At 49.3% G+C, this 17,629-nt stretch overlaps 1 protein-coding gene across 2 annotated transcripts in view; it reads left to right on the top strand.

Moving 5' to 3' along the window:
* The window catches only part of PRKCB (protein kinase C beta), a 321,917-nt gene that overhangs the window by 150,459 nt on the left and 153,829 nt on the right, over positions 1-17,629 (top strand). For both annotated transcript variants that reach the window (XM_080831716.1, XM_080831715.1), the window contains exons 4-5: positions 15,145-15,256; positions 15,631-15,759. In XM_080831716.1, the coding sequence (XP_080687842.1) occupies positions 15,145-15,256; positions 15,631-15,759 (241 nt within the window). The remainder of the gene's footprint in view (positions 1-15,144; positions 15,257-15,630; positions 15,760-17,629) is intronic.

Below are 17,629 nucleotides of genomic sequence, written 5' to 3'. Positions count from 1 at the left end.
GCTCTGTGCTCAGCAGTGAGTCAGCTTGAGATTCTCTGTCCCTCTCCCTTTGCCCCTCCTGCTCATGCTCTCTCTCTCTCTCAAATAAATAAATCTTAAAAAGAAAAAAGAAAAAAAAAAAAGAAAAGAAAGGAGTGTGCCTGGAGCCGGCCTGCCTGGGTTCGAAGCTCAGCTTTGCTGCTTTAGATAAGCTGTGTGACTTTAGATAAGGGGCTTACCCTGGCTGTGCCCCCATTTCTACATTTCCAAGATGAGGATGGTCATGTGCCTACTTCCTGTTGTATTAAACAAGTTGTGAGTATTCAATAAGGTAATGTATGCAAAAAGCTTAACACAACGCCTGGCATATTATGTAAGTGCTTGACTCAGAATCTTGGACCCGGTTTTGCCTTCAGTCCCGCCTTTGCGGTCCAGGCTCTGCTCCTTAATTCTGTAGCTCAGCCCTCCCTCATGCAACGTTCTGTCTTCGCTCTTCTCCACCCTTCAGCTGTGATTTTCCAGAATCCTGCTGAGCAATGGTCCGCTCTTGGGGCCTCTGCTTCTGTGTTCCTAGACTTCTCCTACCAGCCTGTTCTCTCCATTGTCAGCTCCTCACGCACCTCCTGGCTAGTATTTATAGCTAACATTTATATAATGCCTATCCCATGCCAGGCACTGTTCTAAGTGATTTATGTGCACGAACTCACTGAAACCTCACCCAGGAGAAAGATCCTCTTTCTGGGCCCTTCCTACAGAGAAGTTAGCGGACTCGCCAGGTCACGTGACTAATAAGAAGCCGAGTCTGAGACGGGACCTCAGCCCAGGCTCCTTCACCCCCGCCCCCAGACCTGTAGCCTCTGGCTCTGAGTCCCCGCTTCTTCTCTGTCCCACCAGCCTGTCACCTCCACACTGCAGGGGAGTCGTCTTTCCAAAAACCAGATGCGGTCTTGTCATCATCCTTGCCAGAAACGTGTGGGTGGCTTCCAGCTGGTCTTGGGGCAAAGCCCATAGTGCGACCAGGCTGCTAAGCAGGGAGGTCACACGTCTCCCTTACTTTGCCCTGCTGGCCCGTCCACAGACCTGCTTGTGCGGTTGCATTGGAATCCCATAGGGTTTGTGCCCCTGTTTTTTCTCAGAGTCCCCTTTGGAAGAGAAATTGTAGGGTCACCCTACCAGGAGGCCCTCGATGCTGTGGTCCTCTCGTCCCTCCTGCCCCTCACTGACCGTGCCCTTCCTCGCTCCTGAACTTCCTCCTCGAAACCTCGGGTCCTCCCTGCTCCCCCACACTAGGTGGTTGCATTTGCCACACTCTGTGCTGGGCTCCTGTCTCTTTTCTTCCCCTGAGTTCAGTGAGGCTCCATCCTGGTTGTTATCTCATTTGTGGAGCTGTAGACTCTGGTACCGGTGTCTGGGCCCATCCCAGACTCTCTGATTGATTCAAAGCCTCCCAGTAGACTTTACTGTGCATCCAGGGTTAAGAACCCTGCTCGACTTGAAACTCACCTGCCAGACCACAGTTCAAGCATCACCTCCTCAGGGAAGCCCTCCCTGACTTCCCTGACCAGGTCGATTCCCCCTAGTTTTTTTTTTTTTTTTTTTAAGATTTTATTTATTTATTTGACAGACAGAGATCACAAGTAGGCAGAGAGGCAGGCGGAGGTGAGGTGGAGTGGGGAAGCAGGCTCCCTGCTGAGCAGAGAGCCCTTCGAGGGGCTCGATAGGCTGAAGGCAGAGGCTTAACCCACTAAGTCACCCAGGCGCCCCCCTCCAAGTTTTAACTCTTAGAGCACCACATACCTCTCCTTGCTGTCCCAATCACAGGGTGAGTTTACATTACTTACATGGTGCTGACAAAGAGCCCAGATTCGGCATCCAAATCACTAGCTGTGTGACCTTGGGCCAGTGACTTTATGTCTCTGTGCCTCAGTTTCCTCCTCAGTGAAATGGGGATAATAATATACCTATTTTGTTTGATCAGTGAGGGTAAGGTGTGTTAATTACATGTAAAGTTCTTAGGACAGTGTCTGGCATATGTTAGCTGTCACTCTCATACTAATACCTTGGGCCTTGAACAACATGGGACGGGACCAGGTGAACACTTAACGCATGATTGTTTGCGATTCAGGACCATAAATGTAGTTTCTCTTCCTTGCGATTTGTTTTTATAATATCTTCTTTTATCTAGCTTACTTTATTATAAGATTATAATGTATGGTACATATAACATACAGAATACAGGTTAATCAACTCTGGATGTTATGCATAAGGCTTTGATCAGCAGGCTATTTGTAGCCTAACCGACTGTTGGGAGAATCAAATTTCCCATGCGTATTTTCAATTGCTTGGGTGGTTGGTGCCCCAACCCCCCCGCAGCTGTAATTATTATTCTCCCACTGGAATCTATGAATCCCCGTTGGGGTGGGTCAGTATCTGATGTTTGATCACTGCACACGATCACGTGTGGGCACGTGGCGGGCACATCGTGGCATCCATAACTGTGGCGTACAGTGGCGTCCCAGTGATGTTCTTGGTCAAGAATAGCGGACCAGCATGTCTAGAACTCAGCTTCGTCGGTTAGGCTTCCGGTCTCTATGGACCTAATGGTTTAGGATCCTCATTTCTGGTGATTAGGATCATTGGGGTAAGAATCTCTAGGGTCTACTGGGGCCCAGAGTCCCAGGTGCTGATGGTGGCCCGGCAGGCATTGGCTTCAGCGGCCTCCCTCACGTCCTTCTGCATGAAGGTTCTTTCTGCTTCTCTGAAATGCAGGCTTGGCTACACTGAGGGCTCCCAGGGCAGAGGGAGCTGTCAGGAAGCTGGGCACCACGCTCCACATCCAGAAATCAAACTGACAGCGTCTTTGCAAGTTGAGTGACCCCTGTGTCCTGGGCTTGCTTTTGGGCGACCCTCACTCAGCAGGGAGAGGGGGCGCTTCTCCCTCTGTGGACTGATGACACCAGTAAGGGAGGAAGGACGGCGAGGGGCAAGGCGGTGTGTGCGTGTGCTGTGACTGATGGAGGATTTACATACTGCCGGGCTGCGACCTGTGGCCGTGTGGCTGGTTCCTGAAAGACGGCTGTCCGCTCAGAAAATGAAATCACATGGCGACCTCCCCAGGAAGAGGTGGGCAGACTCTGAAGGACCTGGACCGTGAGGTTGTCAGAACCTGAAGGCCCCCTGGGGAATGCCCTGTTAGCCCCACTGTTTTCTGAAGGGGGAACTGAGATCACAGCCTGGGGTGACTTGCCCAAGGTCACAGATGGAGTTTTCATTTTAAGTTCACGTTTATGGTTTCATGACACTGTGCTACAGCACAACACATAATCATGACTTCATTAATCCTCACAGACCTAGAAGGCCGGGAACATTCCTTATTCTATTCAACAGATACATCGTATTCACTGAGCAGTCTCTTACACATGTTAACTCCTTAACTTTTTGTGAGCATGCAGAGCTATTGTCATTATTCCCACTTTCAAGGCGAGGACACTGCAGCACAGAGAGGTTAGGTAACCTGCCTAAAGCCACACAGCGGGGAAGTGGTTGTGTTGGGATTCGATGCCAGGCAGCCTTGCCGTGCGGGGCATACGAGTCTGATGTAGTGTCTCTCCACATGAAGCTCTTGACTCCATTCTACCGGTGGGAAGATCAGGGCTCATATAGTATAAGTAACTTGCTCAAGGCTGACAAGTAACAGAGCTGGGATTGAATTCAGATTCTCTAGCTTTGGAGTCTGACTCATGAGCTCTCTACTAAATTCCCTCTCCCCAGAGCTGGGGTCTCCTGGCTGAGGCGTCTGAGCTGGGGACAGGGAATGGAGGCTGAGGCAGAGCTTGAAGTCAGGCAGGTGACTGACCATGGGACGGTGTCACCAGGTGTCTACCTGGATTGAAGCGGGACCCCATGCAGTGGGTTGGCGTCCCCTGGGGCCGGGGCAGAGTCCCAGCCAGGTGCCTTCTCTCCAGGTTTCAGATCCTAGCTCATACTTCACTTCTCAGGGAAGTCGCCCAGACCTGTCTGCCCAGCTGTGAGCCCCTCACTGAAACTCTGGAAGCACCAAGAGCTTTTCTGCTGTCGTCTGAAATGTATATTTTTTGGTCCTTCTTTCTCGTCTCCTCGGAACGAGGCTGGGAGCCCATGACTGCAGACCCTATATACGATTCTGCTTCTCAAGCACCTGATACTCTCAACCAATATCTGGTGAATAAACAGACAAATAAATGAATGGGTTCTTGCTTGAGTAGAAGAAATCAGTGTAGGAAACCCAGATCAAAGTTCAAGAGGTGGGAATGTCTATGGGGTTTATTGGGACAAGTTACAACTCAGTCGACATAGGGATGCCCTGGCCAGCAATAATGAATCATTCATAATAACAGCTGGTATTATTTACTGAGTACCTGCTGTGTGTCACGCAACTCTTTTAAAGGTTTTAGGGAACTTATACCCCATGACCATCCCCGGAAAATAAATATCACTGTTATCCTGAGTTAACACAATGTATGGAGCCTTTAAGCAACATGGCCAAGGACACAGACAGGGGGAGCTGGCTTTTGAATCCAGGCAACCCTACCAGGAGTCTCACCCTTTAAATATCTACGAAACCTCCTCTTCGTGGAGGATGGACTACTGCACCTGCTGGAAGAGGTGGGGCTTCTCATGCTCTGCTGATTCCGGTACCAAGTTGGGACCCAGCCTTCCCACTGCACGGTTGAGGTATCAAAGCCACTTAGGGTTGGAGTTGGCTTGTAAGTGCACATAGCCTTCCAGAAGAAGGAAGGTGTCTCCTGTTTGCCGTGAGAATGAGGCCACCCTCTTCTACCGAGGGTGGGTCTCTGTTTCTCTCTGAACCTCAGTGCATGTGTGCACCTGTTTCATATGGTCTCCTGCTGTTGTCCCATTCGGCGTTGGGATCCAGCAGGAGTGACTCCTGTGCCTGCTGGGGCCAGCGAGTAGTGAGTGGGGACTGTGGGGACTCACAGACTCTATGCCCCACTTGAAGGGCATGGCTGGGACTCACGTCCAGCCCGTGGCTGTCCCCAGGAGAGCTGGGCCAGTGTCGCTAGTTCTGAGCTGCTCACTGAGGTTCTGTGGAAATCTAAGCGATGCAACAGCCCGCAGAAAATCGTGGCTTCCCACTGCTGTGAGTCTCACCTGGAGGCCTGGAAATACATCCCTGTGAGAGATTCACGAGCTTGCTTGCTGCAGAGAATGGCCTTATCAGGTTAGGAACCACTGACGTAGCTAATGAATTGAGATTTGTTGAAAAAACATGTAAACCGTGGGAAAGAAGACCAGCTTAACATTAGTGGCAATGAAGAGAAGTTTAGAAAAAGCAAGTTTTCTGGAAGGACATAAAGGACTCAAATTACTTGTAAATTCATCCCCACCCCACCCTCCCATCCATCCCCTGCTAACCCTGAATTGACATCACCCACCTCGCCCACCCACTCCCTTTGCTCAGCTCCAGCTCCCAAGGCTGCACTGTTTCTCGTTCAATTTCTCATTGGCCTGGTTCTTCCTTCATAAACTGCAAGCCACTGACCAGACCTTGCTTCACTCAGCATTGACCTCAGTCTGAGGTCAGACGCTCTCCTGTCCACTGGGCTGATGCTGTAGGTGTGCGATTTTCTGGAAGGACAGTAAGTAGGGTTGGCCAAGATTGGCCTTTCCAGTACTAGCTGGGAGTCAACGTGGGTGAGAATCACCACGAACATTTTCAAAGCGGACAGTAATGCTGGGAGTAAGGGTGGGTGGGTATAAAGTGCATGTTTTCACATGCTCAGATATAAAACTATGACATATTAAAGTAACAGGGAACCGAGGCCGGGCTAGAGAGAAATCAGCGGAACATAAGAGAAAATTTAAAAGTGAACAAAGGATCGATGAGATGATATGATAAAAGAGGCATCTCAAGTCAGCAGGGAGAAGATACATCCCATACGTTTGTTGTTACAACTGGCTACACATTAAGGAAAAAAAAAAAAAAGAAGAAGGTCTTTCCTCAGAGCTCCTGCTAAGATGAATTCCAAGGGAAGTACGGATTTCGGCGCAGAAAGTGAAACTGTAAGATGTTGAAGAAAATACTGGGAAGGACTTTCTAAATATAACAGCAGAGACACAGACTGTAAAGGAAAATGGAAAAATTGGCACTTTAAATACACACACACATACTTGCCTTATTATATGTTGAAAAAAGAACAACAAAATTAAAAGGCAAATGAAGAAAGAGCTGGGTAAATATTTACTGCCTATATCTTAGGTGAATGATTCATATGCTTAATCATTATATAGGAAATGCGTTGCGAATCATTTAGAAAGAAGCTTGAATTTAAATACAGACAAAGAATGAATGGTAACGGTGAGCATGTATTAAATGTTTATTTCCACCAGGGACTACTAGGCAGTTTCCATACATTCATTCACTGAACTCTCATCAGCTTAGGAATTAGATATTATTATCCCACTTTCAGACAAAAGGCGAGTGAACACTTAAAAGGGTTAAAGAACTGGCCCCAGCATCAAAAATCTAATCACTTCCAGAGCCTGGGCGTTAGGTTTGAAGGTGGCTGTTAATTAACCCCTAATATTGACATGGACTCCAGTGCCCCTCTTAATGCAGGAAATCCTATTTAAAATTCTCCCCAAGTTTACACAACAGAAGCAAGGCCTTCCAATCAATTACTTATTTGCAAACGGGCGGAGCTTGGAAGAAGGCGTGGCGTATCCAACTCACCTGGCTCGAACCTTTGCACGGTGTTATCAGCTCGATTGACTTCCTTCTCCAGGAACAATATCAGAGATTTTTTTTTTTTTAAGATTTAATTTATTTGATAGACAGATAGGCAGAGAGGCAGGCAGAGAGAGAGAGGGAAGCAGGCTCCCTGCTGAGCAGACAGCCCGATGCGGGGCTCGATCCCAGCAGCCTGGGATCATGACCTGAGCCGAAGGCAGATGCTTTAACCCACTGAGCCACCCAGGCTCCCCCAATATCAAAGATCTTCCCCAAATTACAGTCCCCGAGCCCTTTCAACGGCGGGGCCCACGTGTGTAATTACAGCTTCTCACGTGACCCGTGACCCACGTTTCACGTTCCCCAAACCGTTCCCCAAACCTCCGTCCAGGCTTCCCTGCTTCTTTGTCTCTTGGGAAGCTTTGGTATTTTGTTGACCCTTTGGGGTATGCCCCGGGCCATCGTGTTACCGGGCACGTGGTGGTACCTGCTGTGAGATTTTTTTTTTTCCCCTCATGGAGAAACCCTTAAATATTCTACTTTCCTTCAGAACTATGCAAAGATCTGTGCAGAGAAGTCCTGCTCCCTATTCATTTTGTTTCCTTCTGCCTCCGTCCAGAAACACTTCTATTAGCTTCTCTTACAGTGTATCCTTCCAGAGTTCCTCTACATGGGTGTGGGTACTGTAGAATATAGTTACTTTCTAACCCCGAGTCACCTTCTCGCACAAAAGGGAGCATGCGCTATAGACGCTTCTGCACCTTGGTTTTTTTTGTTGTTGTTGTTGTTTTTTCCAGTTTGACTTAAAAATACGCCCTTAAGATTTCTCCATATTAGTGCAGAAGACTCATTCTTCCGTCTACCTACCTGAGCAGTATGCCACCGCGTAGCTATACTATGATTTATTTAAGCAGCTCCCTACCTACGACACTTGGTTTATTTAAAATATTTTGCTGTTATAAATAGTGCGGCAGTGAGCAACCTGCATGTGTATTTTATTTCCTATGTATGCAGGTTGATCTCCAGGATAAATTCCCAGAGTGGGACAAGTGGGTCACCGGGGAAGAAACATTTGTACTTTTCACAGATAGTGGCAAATAGCGATTGGCCGGCCCACCAGGGAGATGTGTATCTGCGTCTCCCCAGCTTCTCAACGGAGACGACTGGGAGGCACGTCTTAAAATTTTATTTTAGGAGTTGGCCCTTTCACTTTAAGGTGTATTAGAAAAAAAACATAATTTGCACATTGATCCCACGAGTTCACGCTCTTACAGGGTTTCATTTTAAAATAGTTTTTATTTATGTAAAGGGCATGCTGAGTTGAAGAAAAATGGCACGTACACATTATAGGTAGTATGGGGACATGCAGAATTATGACAGCTCAAGACCAAAGTTTGGGAGGTGTCACTCTGATGATTTGTTCTCATCAGAATAATGAAATAAAGAGCTTGTACTTCTTGTGTCGGGGGTGTTGTGCTGGGAGCCAGTCCTTGAAGCCAGGCCATGAAATGCACAAGGCACCAGAGGCTCAGAGAGGTTAAGGCAGTTGCGTGAGGTCACACAGTCAACCCCAGAGCCCCTGTTTGTAACTTCCCTGTGTTCTGAAGATGTCTCCAACGGGTATCTTTCATTTCACCTGGCCCTTCTGCCTCCTGGGAAATGTGCCTCCAGGGTCTTTTGTGGCCTGTAAATTCCAGGGATGACCCAGTCCACATTTCCAGGTTGCTTTTATTCCTCCTCTGACTGATGTTGGTGTGCGTTTTTTCGGCCTCCGTGCTTCAATCCAGCTTCCCGATTTCCTGCAGCTTTGCCTCAGTGCAGCCAAATTTCAGCCCACCTGTGAACAAAGCCACACAGCCCATTCAGACCGAGAAAGGCTATTTTAGGCTGTGACTTAGATGTTGAAAGATATTTTTTTCTTCCTTTTGGTTTCTGATCTGTGCTTCCTTCCTCCTTAGCTGCTTGCGCCTGGAGTCAGGTGACGAGGCAGTGATGCTGAGCAGGGATCTGCCCATCCTTTGGGCCTGGAGGTTGGGTATTCGTGGTGAAGACTCTGGCTTGGGGGTGGCAGTAGAGATCCCCCAGCAGCCCGTTCCTAGATGGTGCTGTGCTTGTGTGAGATGAAGGTTGCCATCGTCTGTAGACCCCCACTCCCCCGTCAGGTGGGAGACCCTCTGGGGAGGCTGACGAGCAGGCAGGCAGCCAGGTGACACGCTGGGGTCCCCACTCAGTTGCCTGGCAGACTTGGATTTCAATCCTGGCTCTCCCATTTTCTTGCTTTGAGACCTTGAATACATTACCTCTCTAAGCCTCAGTTGGCTCATCTGGAATACCGGGGTATCAATAATTCTTCCCCCCCTTGGCCATGGCAGAGACTCAATGATGTGATACAGGACACTTAGCACAATGCTTGGGGGACAGTCCATGTTCGATTCGAGGTGGCATTCATAGTCCGATAGTTCATTACTATTTTGTTCTTGTGATTGAGCAATCTGTGGGAGCAGGATCCGAAGTGGAAGGAAACTTAGAAATCCAGGCTCACCCAGCAGAAAGCATGATGGAACCTCGACCGTGAGAACTAGTGGGGAGAGGAATCATGCCAGGATCTTGTGGAAGTGTGATTCCCAGGGTGGAGGAGATGACCCGGGGACTCTGGAAATCAAGGGCTGATTCTGGGGTGGGGATACTGTAGCTTCAAACTTATTTCTGAATGCATTTGACCCTGAGCCAAATGAACTCATTCAGGAGGTTAGGGGCTGTGTTCACGTGGGGTAAGTTCTCAACTGGTGGACTAGAGGGAGAGAGGGTGGGGGGTCTGAGCGGGGTCATAAACCCACATTCCGACAGGGACCCAGTGGGGAGGAGGGGAAAAGGAAGCATGGTGTGAGACAGTAGGGAGTGGCAGGGACTGCAGAGGACTGGAAGTCTTGTCCCTATCTGCAGGGGGTGACCACTGCTCAGCCCATAGGGACGTGTGTCCAGTGTTGCTGTAACTTGTGATTTTTCAAAGGAGCCAGAAGTATACATTTTTATCTGACATTCCGTGATTTTTTAAACATAGTGAATTAACTTGAACTTTTAAGAAGCACCATATGGAGCAAATATAGCATGTTTGCAAAGTTGATAATGGCCCCTGGGCTCCGGATTGTAACCTCTGAGCATCAACGAGGACCTAGGCCAGGGATGGGGATGGGCGAGAGACGGACTGGAGGAGACCCAGTCCGTGTGGCCTGGGATGGGGGGAAGGTTCTGACTCAGAAGCTGCATGGATCCCCAGGCTCATCCCAGAGCTGGTCAGCGGCCACAGCCTCCAAGGCTGGGAAGGGGATGTCTTTTGGTTAAAGGCCAGGCTGCTATTTAACCTGGATGTACCAACACTGCTGTATCAGTTCTGGTAATACTGAAATACTGGAGATATTGAAAGGCTGATTGATAAATAGCCCCAGGCCCTCTGAACCTCCTCTTCCCACCACTTACCCACTTCTTACCTTGCCAGCTCCCCCCCCCCCCCGCCCACGATGATCTGGCAACCACAGAGTTAACTCCCAGCAGAGCTAAACCTGCTGTTCCTTCCGATTGGTCAGCTCGCTGTACCTGAGCCAAAGTGATCAGAAATATCTTGACTCCCATCCCGGGGTGCAGGTAACAGATGCCTACTTGGATGGGCATAAGCACCAAGGACGCAGGGGACAGAAAGGGCACAGGAAGAGTGGATGGAATTGGAGGACAGGATGCCAAACCCGGGAGGGACTGGAACCAGGAGCTCCATCCCTCGGAGCATGTGGCCTGTTGTCTTTGTTCCTCTGTGTTCCTTGGAGCCCACTGTAAAAAAGGGCCACATCAGCCCTGGAGCTGCCTGTGTTCCTGACTGCTGGTGTCCCATTCACTAAACATGTGAGTCATTTGAGCCAAGCGCCTACCTCTCCAGCAGTCATGTGTGTCCGGGAGAGTGGGCCGTCTCGAAGCACAAACCCACCCATCTCATAGGTGGCACTGGGCATGAGCAGGCGCCCTTTCAGATTCTCCTTGAGGATCCTGGAGTCATGGGGCCCCCTGCTGTGGGACTGTGGCTTTATCCCAAGTTCTCCCAGGTAGCAGGAGGGAGGAGGGCAGAAGTGAACAAAGGATGACCTGATTGGTCTGGGGGGTCTGAGGGATGGGTGTGAGTGTGTTGGGGTGGGGGGGGCTTGTACAACTTGAACCCTCCTGAAAGCCTGGGCGGGGGTGGGGGCGGGGGGCAGGGCAAGGTTGGAGGGATCTGCAACAGCTTCTAAATAAACCAGAAGCAAACTTTCCCCTGCGATGTGCTCAGCTGGCCTTCCTTTCTCCTGTCTGGCTCTAATCCGCCTTGCACAGGGCTCTCCAAGTCACTTTCTAGAACAGCACAGGCTTGGCTCAGGGGCTTTCAGCGGTTAGCAGCAATGACAACAGCCCCCAGCTGCCAACGCAACTCAAACCTCTCCACGTGTGCCAGCCACTGTGAGAACTGCTGGGCTTACTGAGGTTGGGGAGCTGGGGGCAAGTCCCTGTGCCCCTCGGTCCTCATCTGTGAAATGGGTGTAGTAAGGTACATACTTCCTAGGGATGTTATAAGGATGAAATGAGTTAATGCCTGCCTGGTAAATCCCTGAAAGATAGTTCCTGGGTGAGTAAATGCTTAATAAATACCAACTCTCACTCATTTATTGAGCACCTTCTATATGCCAAGTACAGTATATGCCCGGAGCAAAATTCCCTTTATGTTGCTTGTAACTGAGCATCAGAGAGATGAAATTAACACATGTCATCACAATCCAGTGGTTTAAGTGCGATGATGGAGAAGATCTGGGAGGGCAGGATATTGGTGGGGATTCTTTGTTTGTTTCTCTCTGCCATTAGAATGTGAATTCAGTTGAGAGCAAGCATTCTGGCTCCTTGCTCACACTGGTATCCCCGTGCCTAGAAAGACCCTGGCTCTCAGTAAGCATTTGCTGGGTGAATGAGTGAGGGAAGGAAGGAAGTGCCATTGTAGCTGGACTGGAACAGAAGGACATTAATGAAGTTGGGGAGGGAGGAGAGAAAGGAGAGAAGCTTGGTGCGTCCCTGATTCAGAGCCAGGCAGAACTGGCTGTGAATCCCAGCTCAGCAGTGGGTCAGCTGGGTGACCTGGGGGAAAATCTCTGTCTCTCTAGTCTGGGCCCATTTCACTGTCGCTAAGATGGGAACGAATAACACCTTCCAAATGAAATATCATGAGGACCGGAGAAAGTGTCTGAGAGACAGCCAGCATACACAGGGCAGCTCTCAGGAAATGTTTCATTTACCTTCCCATTCTTTTTTTTTTTTTTTTAAGATTATTTATTTATTTATTTGACAGAGATCACAAGTAGGCAAAGAGGCAGGCAGAGAGAGAGGAAGGGAAGCAGGCTCCCTGCTGAGCAGAGAACCCGATGTGGGGTTCGATCCTAGGATCCTGAGATCATGACCCGAGCTGAAGGCAGAGGCTTTAACTCACTGAGCCACCCAGGCGCCCCTTATCTTCCCATTCTTTGTGCCACCCGGCATCTCCTCTTGTTGAAGAGACATGATGGGGCAGAGAAAGTTCTTGGTAATATCTAGTCAGAAATGCTCAAATCCTTCTCCCTGAGATATTCCAAGGAGATGTGTATGTGGAAGAAAGGAAACCCAGCAAGGAGGCCATTTATTATTAGTTGTGATTTTGTCCCAAATCTCCAGGTCGAGCTCATGAGTCCCTTGGAGACTCCCTTTTTCTATACTTGGTACGCCTAAGGAAATGTAAACCATAATCAAAACAAATTCTTGGCTATACTCCAAGGTCCACTTATCAGGGAACTAGAAGAGAGCGCAAAAGCCAAGGAGAGAAAGAGAAGTTGCCACAGGGTTTGGGGCTGAGCTGACCCAGGCCACTCACCCCAACACGTTCAGGGCTGGACCATGAGATCTGAAGCCAGCAGCCTCCCGGGAGCGAGAGAGCTACCGGAGAGAAAGAGAAAGATGGCAGGTGCGCCTTTACGCACGTGTGCAAGCTCCACCCACTGAGGAGGGGCCAATCAGTGCCTTGGAATCTGCCAACCAACCAGATCTGCTCTCCTACCTCGCAGGGAGTGAGGAGTGAGAGCAGCCCTGAACTCCCCCTACAGGCCAACACCGGTCATAAATGGGTATTTCCTTGGAGGAGGGTTGGAGGCACTCCTCAGCTCTAACGTGAGCGCCCCAAAAGCCTTCCATGATGGAAGATTTTTTTAGCCAGGCTTACATTGAGATATTGTTTTCATGCAGGGGAAATTCACCTTTTTTTCCCATCCAGTAAAATTCAGTACAGTTTATATATAGAACATTTCAGGAAAAAACACTCAACACTTTAATAGCACATAACGTAATATCTACTTACTGTGTGTATTTATTTTCACTTGTTCATTTTCTGTCTGTTACTAGAACATCAGGTTCAAGTAAACACGTGACAAGCTGAATGAATGAGGGAAAAAAGGGGTAGCATATAGCAAAGACCGTTGTGTCAGATCAGCCCTGGGTGGGAATCCCAGGTCCACGCTCTCCAGCCTCTATTGCACATTGTTGCACAGAGAAAGCAACTTTCAGGCCGGCTTTGGGACAGGTGGGGATACTCACCACTATACTAATGAGGACAAGCCCTTGGGCTGGCTTTGGGAAAGAGAAGGAGCTCTGTAGTTAGGCCAGTGATGGAAGAGCAATTCTTTTTTTTATTTTTTATTTTTTTATTTTTTAGATTTTATTTATTTATTTGACAGACAGAGATCACAAGCAGGCAGAGAGGCAGGCAGAGAGACAGAGAGGAGGAAGTAGGCTCCCTGTCAAGCAGAGAGCCCCATGTGGGACTCGATCCCAAGACCCCAAGATCATGACCTGAGCCAAAGGCAGAGGCTTAATCCACTGAGCCACCCAGGCGTCCCGGAAGAGCAATTCTTGAGCAAGAAAGATAACATGCAGAGCCAGAGGGGCATGTTTGGGGGCATGAATGAGTCCTGTGTCCTGAGAACAGAGTGTGTGTTTGGGGAGACATAGCTGAGGTTATAAGGGAGATGTAATCATGATACAAGAGCTTATACCACTTATGGGCTGCCAGGTGGTTCTATGATCTCTACACAGATGAATCCATTTATTCCCAATGGGCTAATAAGCTTGTAGCATTGCCATTACCTTTACTTTATTTTATTTTATTATCATTTTTAAAGATTTTATTTATTTGTTTGAAAGAGCATGAAAGTGAGTGAGAGCACAAGCCGCGAGGAGGGGTGGAGAGAGAAGCAGACTCCCCGCCCAACAGGGAGCCTGACATGGGGCTCAATCTGAGGACTCTGGGTTCATGACCTGAGCTGAAGGCAGACGCTGAACCAACTGAGCCACCCAGCACCCCCATTACCTCCATTTTATAGACAAGGACACTGAAGCACAAAGAGATTAAGTAACTTGCCCAAAGTCATACAGCGGAGAAGAACCCAGATTATGCTCCAAAGTCTGTACCTTGAACCTCTTTACTATACTGCCAGGTTATGAAGGGCATGTTTGTTAGGGAACCAGATAAGCTGCTATAACAAATAGCCCCCAGATATAGTGACTGAGGCAAGACAGAAAGTAGGTTTTCTCTCACGTGTCTGCCCAAAGGGATGAAATCCAAGACTAGTAGTGTAGTTCTGTCCTTTCAGCACAGGTCTCCAGGTTTAGGTCCAAGGTGTTTGGGGCCAGGGAGGCTCGGACATGTTCTTTTAAAGGCAAGGACCCTGAAGCACACCCATTCCATTGGCCAGAGCTTCATCACATGGCCATGCCAAACTGCAAGGGAGGCTGGGAAATGTAGTCTCTAATTGGGTGGCCACCCTCTTTGCTCAAACTCAAGGGTTCTATTATTAAAGGAAAGAATGGGTCTTGTTGGAAAAACCAGGAGGCTCTGCCACAACCGGCAGACTATTCATTGGACTTTGAACTCTGGTCTGTAGGGGATGAGGTACTAGAAAATAGCCTTTAAGCAGGGAGGTTTTATGCTCAGACTCAGGTTTTAGTTTACTCCCGAGCCCTCCAGAGGCATGCTCAGAGGATAAGGGGATGAAAATAGGAACAAGGGACCTGTTTAGCTACTTGTCTCTGGAGTCCTTGCTACAGGCAGGAGTCAGGAGGTTGAGCTCTCAGGTGGAGGACTGGTGGCACAGGGGACTGGCTGGGGCTGCCGTGGGAGCCGCCAGCTGCTGTCAGAGTCATTCGCTCATTCAAGCACTATTTCCCAAATGCATATCTGGCGCCGTACCCCAGTGATGGTCCTAACAGAGGTGAGGAGTGCCAGGGTGGCTACTGTTCTCACTGAGTTCTCCAGGGATACTCCAAGCAGAGTTTTACTTGGATACTCCAGTCTTTGACTGGCCGTGCTGACACTGGCCTCTTTTGTTTGTTTCTCTTGGCCTTAGGACCCCCGGAGCAAACACAAGTTTAAGATCCACACGTACTCCAGCCCCACGTTTTGTGACCACTGTGGGTCACTGCTGTATGGACTCATCCACCAGGGGATGAAATGTGACAGTAAGTACATTTGCTCGGCGGCGGCCTCTGGTGACCCGGCTGCTTCCTCGTGGTTTGGGGGTCCGGGTCCACAGCATGTTCTCCCAAGTCCCGGCCGGGCTGGTATGCGGGTTGTCTGTTGCTGAGTAATGAGCCTTTCCCCACTCAAATCTAGCGGCGTTGAAGGTGGCGATGCTGGCTTCAGAGCCATTCGGGTGGGCAGGGGGTGGACTATGGCTGAACCCTGAGGCTTCAGGGAGGACGGACAAAGTCCCACCTCCTCTGTGTGTCCGGGCCTGGGGGTGGGAGGGGGTGGGAAGGGGTTGGAAGAGCCTTTCGGAGGACACCGGGCCGGAGGGGCCCAGCCTGAGCCGTGCCCCTCTCTGCCCTCGCAGCCTGCATGATGAACGTGCACAAGCGCTGCGTGATGAACGTCCCCAGCCTGTGCGGCACAGACCACACGGAGCGCCGCGGCCGCATCTACATCCAGGCCCACATCGAGAGGGAAGTCCTCATCGTCGTCGGTAGGTGGCGCTGGGGATCCGGCGCCGACTCCGCGAGTCCGATCTGTGTGTTGGGGGAGGGGAAACTGGGGGAGGGATGGGCAGGGCGGGGGAGGGAACTGCGTGACTCTGCCTCCCAACCCCCCTGCCCCATCACAGCCTCTCCCCACTGCAGGCACCTGCGCCGGCTGGAGCTCAGAAAGGCCCCACTCCGCCTCTGCCTCTCCCTTTCCTACTCTTGCTCGGGGTGTGGAGTGTGCAGTTCTATTTCTTTTGTTAAGAAAATCTAGAAGGAATGCTTGGTGCTTCCGCAGACTTTCCCAGTGGGGAGAATAGTCTTGGTGACAAACACCAAATTCCAGATTGTGACCACTTGGGCAGGAGGTGGGGGGCGGTGCCTTGTGCATCCCTGGGGGCTTTCTGTTTATTTGAAATATTTTTTTTCTTAAACCTGACAGTGGCTACGTGGTTCCCTGTTCTGTGATTCCCTATACTTTTTGCACTCCTGAAGTGTCTCGTAATAATAAGAAAGACGGATAATACAGCCAGTGGGAGGGGTGCAGGGGGGCTAGGGGAAGACAGGAGCAGGGCGTGTGTGGCTCTTGGAATGGAGCATTCTAGAACTACTTGTCTGACCTGTGAAGCCCCAGCAAAGTAGAAACCTGGCTTTGCTGGACTGGTAAATACTCAGCCATAAAGCTACCGTAAACCCCACACTGAACCAAACAAGAACGGGACTAAAACTTCGGAGGAATTCTCTTCTCAAATGCTTGTGACACCAACTATAGACTTCATAACGAGTCAGTATAAGCAAGGTTTTATGACTTGGTAACTCAGGAAACTGATCACAAAAGGGATTGATTTTGCAAAACTTGGTCAACTTTTGAGGCCCCAGATTGGTTCGGCATCTCTGATGTGTTAAGCCCTTTGCAGGGAGAGGCTTCACTTACACCTTGTAAAACTCCAACAATATCCCTGTAAAATACAACCCTTGTTTTACGTTGGGGTTCGTGATACCCAGTGGGCTCTTTGGAAATGTGCATTCTGTTAAATTGCTTTTTCCTCCAAAAGGAGGGCAAGTGGCTGACTTCTTCCCATGGGGATGTTTGGGGGTCCCCCAGGGAGAAGCAGGCAGTCACTGGTTCTGGAGAGGAGGGTTTTCCTCCCTGGGCTGTCTTAGCTTTCTGGTGTTGGGGTGGGGCAAAAATGAGACCGTGCTGCCCTCTAGTGTCCTTCTCTAGGAACTGTACTGGCTCAGGTCTGTCGCAGGTGGCCGCAGACATTGAATAGAACTCACCCATCCTATACAGGACCTTACTTAGTATAATGCCATTGAAGTCCATCCATTGTTTCCATCAATCAATCAATCAATCAATCAATAAATAGCATGTGATATGATAGAGGTGTTGGTTGATGCTGTGTCAGTAATCAAATCATAACATATAAATGTGCCCAATCAACACATCGTATGTGGACGTGCAGTCATATGCCAATTACAGCTCAGTCAAAAAGCCTTCCACGTCATCTCTTTCATCCTCACGACAACCTTGTGAAATGTGTGTTATGCTCGATTTATGAATGAAGATGCTAAGGCTCAGGGAGGTTAGATTTCTAAGAACTCACACTGTTTGTAACAAAACAATAACAAAGCCATAGCTAACACCAGAGTTCTTTTAAAATGTGTCCATCACTGTGCAAAGCACTTACAAGCAGTATCTTGGTTAAATTTTTTGAGCAACTTAGCCATGTGCTAAGTTGTAGCATTATCTTTCTACTTATCAGGAAATAGGCTTGGAAAGCCACACACTTCATCACCTAGGTCTGTTAGACTCTCTGGTATGATATACTAGGTTACTTTTTAGCTAGGTCTCCGCTGCGTTCCCCCCCCCCC

The sequence above is a fragment of the Martes martes genome (assembly GCF_963455335.1).
Source record: "Martes martes genome assembly, contig: SUPER_18_unloc_1, whole genome shotgun sequence".
Classification (NCBI taxonomy): Eukaryota; Metazoa; Chordata; class Mammalia; order Carnivora; family Mustelidae; genus Martes; species Martes martes.
The sequence above is the reverse complement of the archived record's forward strand: the minus strand, read 5'-3'. Positions and strand labels throughout refer to the sequence as shown.